Raw genomic sequence first — 6,908 nt, forward strand, 5'->3', positions numbered from 1 at the left:
GCAAACTTACTGAAGGAGCACTCAATTCCCTTAAGTTAAAACTTTGTAGCTTGCGTTATGGCAGAGGTTAGCAAGGTCAGAGTAGAAATCGTTGTAGTGTATTGCAGTAAATGGGAGAAGAAGTTGACCTTTTGTACTTTTTTGGCAAGGTTTATGTGTGAAAAGCACTCCCAGTGACTCCTCTTTCCTCTCTCTTACTTTCTGCTTTTCTTCCTTGACTTTCAGAGTGTTTATACACCCCAAAATCATAAACAACCCACTCACTACACTGGTGCTGTTCCACCAGCCTTATAAAAGTAATTTGTAAGACTAAGCAATGTTGCGGCTTGACCTACCATTATAATCCATGTGATCAGTGCAGCACTTCTGATGTTTTTCAGGGGCATTTCATTGATATCTGGCTGCATTTCGAGGTAGAACAAAAGGCTCTCATTGATGATATTGGATGACCAGCTATTACAGGAATAAAGAAGAGAATAAGACAGTTACATATATGTGTGTATATATATGTAAAATATGCTTTACTTTCAAATTATAGACATTAGGTTCATCAATAAGGAGAGTGAGATTTTTTTTAATGTTTAGTCTCAACCTGAAAGCACCAGTAGGTCTCTGAGATCAAAAACCAAACACCTACCTGGTAGCCCAGGCCTAGACAAAGAAATCAATATAACAACCAAACCAACCAACCAACCAACCAACCAAAGAACCTGATCATTTGAGCTTGCTGCAGAACATTAAATTGCAGGATGAAATTGAGATGATGAACAACTGTGATCCATAACGGGAACATCATGCATGCTGACTTCTTTTACTTGAGTCTTAAAAGGTTAGTGCTCACAGATAAGGAAACCAAATATATGCTTGGGTGTTGTAAAAGGCTGCAGAAACTCTAGCTGGAGTTAGAATTTCAGGGATCGATTACAGCAGACTGTCAAAATGTATGTAAAAAAACTACAAAACAAAACAAAAGTTGACTTTAAAATCCTTGAAAATGCCATCAACTTTTTACAATAAAGGTAATTTCTGTTTTCAAAGAAGGAAGAGCATAATCAAACCTCACCCAAGAAAATGAAGATATTCTACACTAAATAAAGGTTATAGTAAATGGCTGTAACTTCTTATGACTTCTAAATAGTCAGACCAGAATTTCTTTATAGTTCTACTGCAGCATCAGAAAGGAAACATCAGCATCCGTGTCATACTTTCTAAAGGGCTTTACACATGTCCTTCATGCAATTATATTTTCATCACAGGGCAAAACTCCTGCTCTCCCTTCCCAAATCTGCAGGCATCTCTTCTACCCCATGTTGCCCCGACTTGATGTCTTTGACTAACTCATCTCATATTTGACCTCTGGGATGGAAGGGCATCTCCCCTAAGCTTCTGAGATGGGACTGCCTCAGTCTTCCCCTACAGTAACCTTTGAGAGAGTTTTGACACTCAAAAAACATAAAGCTTATGTTTTATCAGGAGAACAAAATCCACAACTAGAGCCATGTTTATTTTTTTTAGTAGGAAAGCCCAGAATGTGACAGAATGGAAATAAACAAATGTTCCCCCTGATTCCTTGGGGAATTTGTTCTTTCCTTCATGCTTGCTCCCAGAGCAGCCACCATTCCTTAGGTTGCAATGCACTTCTGTGGTGCCTCTGGGCTCCAGAACAAGGCTCGCTCTTTCCACAGCCCTGGAAGCCTGGCTAAACCTCTGCTCCTCATTATTTCAACAGTTTCCAGGAAGCCGTGCTGCAGGCTTGTTCACTGCTGTCTCCCTCCCCGTCTCCCGCAGGCTACCCCACCCTTCACACTAGAAGCCTTTCTCTCGAGCCAAGCAGACTCCGTAGTACCCCAAGAAAATGCGATCATTTTCCTCCAGAGCAACTCTCGCGTACAGCAGCCAGCAGAAGATAAAAAGGCAGCCTTTCTCCTCACTGTCCTTTTAAAGCAATGTAACATTCATTAATGTACCTGCATATAAAAAACTTAAGCAGTAGGTCGAGCTGTTAAATTTGGCCAAGTCATTTCACTGCCCCAGGACTGTTTCTTTCCTCCTCCTGTCACTTGTGTTACCCACAGAGGTAGTAAACACTTCACAGCAGTGACCACTTCTTGCTCGGTCGTTGCACAGACCCTTGTAGAGTGGATCATCGCTCCTTCTGGTGCCTTTCTTACTGGGTGATAATTGTGAGATTGCAGTAAAAAGCATTTCCTCCAAAACCAGGCCCTATTTCAGCTCAGTTTTGCTGTATGCATCCAGAACCTCCGGTTCCAGTCACCGCTCCACTGGATGGTGCCGCTGGAGCGGAGGCGTGGGGATTTCAGGATGAGGTGTGCACCCTTCCTCCTTTCCTCCTTCCCCACTTCCCGTGCTTCCTCTCTCCTCACCTGCCTATCTCTTTCCTGCCCTATCCCAAAGTACTATTTTCATGGAAGAAGATGGAATATTAAAAAAAAGACTAAATTATCAGAAATTTCACACACAATCATACAGAGATTTCTTTTCCGGCATATAGCCCCATTATTTCCAGTCGATACCCGTTCTTTTTTCACACACTTGAGCTCTGCAGACCACAGTGGTGGCTGCATTATTAGGTAATCATAGTCAGGGCCATAAAGGCAGTCTTAGAAGTACATTTATTGCAGGTTTTCAGTGATGCGTTTGGTGACAAGAGGCTCTGAGAAATCTTGAGTACAGAAAGCCGTCTATCAGCTCGCAGTGCTGGGGAGCTGTTGTTCCAGACAGCTTTAGTCTATGCACAACCTTTTTTTTTTTTTTAATTGTTTCTTGGGGTTATTGTTTTCCTGTTGGTTAAACACTTTTATCATTTGCTCGCAGCCTTGTGATGCTACATGAGTGATTCAGCTACTTTGTGAACTCGTTTAAAACTACCTCTTCCTTAGACACCTTACCTTCCAAGCATCAAGACAAACAAATGAAGCAACCCAACAGACTCTATTCTTGTCCCCAACCCACTCCAGCTGGGAAAAAAGCAGTTTAAAACAAAATAATGCACCTCTTACCAAATAACAAATACCAGCATAATTTTGAAGAAGCGGATCTGGATCTCTGTCCCCAGACGTCTCTCATTCTCTGTGTAAATCCCTTGTCTCCCTTTCAGTAAGGAGGCAACTGGAAAGTATACAATTATGTTCATTAATATATGTGCATCTTGTTAGTTATAGGCACAAGGATCCAGAAGATAGATGTCTGTAAAGAGGGAACAAAGGAACGGATGGACTTGGCTCCAGCAGCAGTTGGAGCTGGAGGAACCATCTTCAAGGCATCTCACACACAGCCCAATACTAAAGGAAAAGAAATATGTCCATTATGGATTCCTAAAATGGGTGATATCCCACTAGCTGTTTTTCCTTCTCTCAACCCCACAGAAAATACAAAATAGTACGGTCAACATACTTTTCTTTTATAGCAAAAAGGTAGTGCTTACGACTCCTAGATAATGTGTGACATAATGATATATTTACTATGTAATATTTAGGCTAAAATAGAATACATACTATTTTATTATGCACATTATATTTCATTGTGCAATTGATACAGCATTGGATACACCTCGAAAACTTGAAGGCGTAACGTCAGCAAAAATAGACAGTTATGCCACATGCTGTTCAGATACCACAAGGAATATACACACGCACAAACATAGTCAGTGTGTATTTTCCCATAAAAAGAGCAACTTTTTATAGGATCAACTTTTTAAAGGAACAACTGTTCCTTTGAAAATCAGTATTACTGAGGCACGCAGGGTAGATGGGATGAAGACGGAACTGAGAATACAAGGTCTTCTGCTGGTGTTTTTATATATTCAATGTGTAAATGATAAGTATGAATTCAGGTACTGCAAACATCTAGAAGTGATCATATCACATGCAAAGAATGCATTGAATCTGTGGCTTTTCTTGGGTCTCATTTCTTCAAAGCACTGGATAATAAATTAAAGGAGAACTTCAAGATCCCATCTGAATTGTGTACCATACCCATTTGTTTCATAATCTCAGAATCAGGAGTGACAAAATTCTGATCATATTTATTATTTTTTTCAGCTCCAGGGCTGCCAAGAAGTTAAATCAACTATCAGATCTCACCAATATTATCCTTAAACCAGAATATATGACATTTAAACATCCAGATTGGTACCAATACAAGGTAGAGTTAAGCATCCACTATACACTGCCTAAAATACTTTAAGTCAAGAGTAACCTAGTAACACAGAAACACCTTTGCCAATCTGTGGTAGAGGTATGTAACAGCATAGCTTGAGTATGTCATCAGAGTGTGTCTCTAGGGCAAATTTCCCATCCAGATGGTATCTTCATTTCAACAGGCAATTCCCTCCCACCCTTTGCTGTATCTTTATGATTTAATGAGGAGCTATCCCACATCGCTGAATACACAGGCATGACTTTTCACACTATAGTTATGTTGCTAAATAACATGTACTGATTCATGCTGGCCATGAGGAACATACCTGCCGATACTGTCCTCCTAAACAGGATTGGGTTGACCACCAGCACTAGCAGGAGTGGGGCGTAGGTTGTGATATAATGTGGGACTGCGTGCTCCAAGCCATTTTCACAGCTGAGAAGAAATCATTAACAGCTTATGCATTATTTTTCCCCACATCTGACAGTTCTGGTTGTTTTATATATGTCACCTTTAACTTAAAAAATTATGAAAGGAATGAAGCAAACAGATGCTAAGCTTCTAATTCACAGGCCTTCGCCACCGGCTCACAAGGGACACAAAGTTATTAACATGCACCGTCTGTGCATTTTTCTCAAATTTAAAGGGACAAATAATACAAAGCTGAAACCAGGAACGGGAGAACAGTGGCTCAGAGCAGAAGCTTTACCACAGCCTCTATCACCCTGCAGCATGCCCCAGTGCCTGCATTGCCGGGCATGTTTCTTCAGGGCCCTCCAAAACCCAGGCAAGTATTTCTAGGATCACACTGACTCAGTGTGGGACACGCTTGCCAAGGATCAGAAAAGCCCAACGTTTGGCCGTCTGTCTCTACAGCTGACCAAAAGACGTTCAAATGACCCGAGAGCGTTATGATTTCACAGGCTGTTCCCAGAGCCCTGCTCACCTGGAGAGAGAAGGGTAGTAGAGCAGTGCAATCCCCTCCACGCAGAGCATCACGGCCAGGCCCCACGTCATCATGTGGTAGAGCACAATCGTACTGCAGGCACCAAACAGGACAAGTGTAATTAAAAGATACTAAACCTTACGCTTTCCACGTTGCAGCATAAAAATAGGACCCTCACTAAACCAGAGCCTTACAGATATGAAATGGTGCAGAGCAACACTGACAGTGCACGAAACTAAGGTAAGCAGGAGGTGTCCCTTCAGAAAAAGGCTGAGCCAAAGCAGTTGTTCAGGCTTGCACCCAGAAGTCCTGTGTCCTCCAACCTGTAGGGTGGAAAGCTTTTCCCTTACGCCCAAATCTCCAGAAGGAACCCCTGCCTCCATCATTTCTCCCGCAAAGAGCAAATTAGGGGGTTAAAACTTAAGAAGGGAGCAAAACAGTCAAATAAGCCACCCTTTTGTAATTTGCGGAGAATTATGTTTATCTTTAGAGGGGTCAAATACTGCTCTCATCTTAGGGAGGTTCAGATCCATGTGTGTCAAAAGTCTTTTGTTGTTTGCTATGATCTTAGAATCAGGCCATGATTTTTTTGTTGTTGTTGTTAATAGGTATGCAGAAAGGAGGTAAGTCCCAGTTGTTTCAGACTAGAAATGGGACTTTACAAAACCAGATTGTTCTCCACAAGCTGATGATAACTCAGAAATCCCCATTTTGATAACATCTGCCAGACGAACCGTGTCTCCAGTACCTGACTGCTCGGTATCGTCTGGGTAGAGTCATATAATTCCATGTTTAGCAGTGGCAACCAAAGGTCATTTTGTCTTTCTAACCACCAACTTAGAAAGACCTTATATTTTCTGTCTCGCATCACAGCACGGTGCTTTCCAAAGTGTTTAGGTTCTTCTGTTACAGGCATTGCAGAAAAATGTATAGTAAATACATATCCTTTTTCTTAAAAAAGTCTATAACTGTGATCCGAAGCTTAGTAATAGCAACACTGCAAAGTGAGCAAAATTGAAAATCTGAGTGGAAAAATGGAGACTGAACTGTATGAAATTCAGCACTTCCCCCTTCCTACATTTTATTTTCAGGACAACACTTTTTTTGCTGCAAGAATCAATTTCAAGTACGGAGGAGGGACAAAAATAGTATCTCACTGCAATAAAGTTTATACAGCCTGATCTGCTCCTTATTTTTCCAAAGGTTAAATGAATTCAATTGCATTTCAATTCCAATTGGGCATAAACAAATCAATATCTGAGCGTTGCCCTGGCAATTTAAGCACTCAACACACCACTCATCCATATCATTACCTGGTAACGGTATGAACGTCAGATGTTTGTACAAGCTTCACTTATACACTTAGATAGCTGCAGACAAACACGGACACACAGTGTTGGAAGGAAAATAACAAATTCAGAGCTTAAACTCTGGTACCTCAGTCCAGCTGATCTTCTTACCACCAAGTAAGAATCAACGGCGTAGCAAAACAACCACCAGAAGCCAGCACTGTATAACAGCTGGATCCACATCTGCAGGGAAAAAACGCCAAATGTCACAGCTGCTTCTCAAGTACCACTGGGGACAGGGGAGGGACTCAAACCTTTAGCCTGGTGATTTGTTCTTTAAATGTGTGCATTTTCCAGCTGAGATTATGAAGTATGAAATCTTACTCAAAATCACAGGAACAGCATCGCTGGAGCCAACGGGTCAAGTCATAGGTAAATTGAACAGCATTTGCTTTCACAGCTTATTCTGTTGTTTAGAAAACCTGTTATTTACCTCTCCGATCCTAACCCTC

At 41.4% G+C, this 6,908-nt stretch overlaps 1 protein-coding gene across 1 annotated transcript; it reads right to left on the minus strand.

The window, feature by feature from the left end:
• Positions 1 to 335: 335 nt before the first annotated feature.
• GPR143 (G protein-coupled receptor 143) lies at positions 336 to 6,639 on the minus strand (the record flags this gene model as incomplete). The annotated part of the gene is made up of 5 exons (XM_010295685.1): positions 336 to 453; positions 3,021 to 3,129; positions 4,487 to 4,596; positions 5,108 to 5,200; positions 6,545 to 6,639. Coding segments are annotated over 5 exons (525 nt in total), but the record flags the coding sequence as incomplete, so codon positions are not given.
• Positions 6,640 to 6,908: the final 269 nt, after the last annotated feature.

The sequence above is a fragment of the Phaethon lepturus genome, unplaced genomic scaffold (assembly GCF_000687285.1).
Source record: "Phaethon lepturus isolate BGI_N335 unplaced genomic scaffold, ASM68728v1 C14073185, whole genome shotgun sequence".
Lineage (NCBI taxonomy): Eukaryota > Metazoa > Chordata > Aves > Phaethontiformes > Phaethontidae > Phaethon > Phaethon lepturus.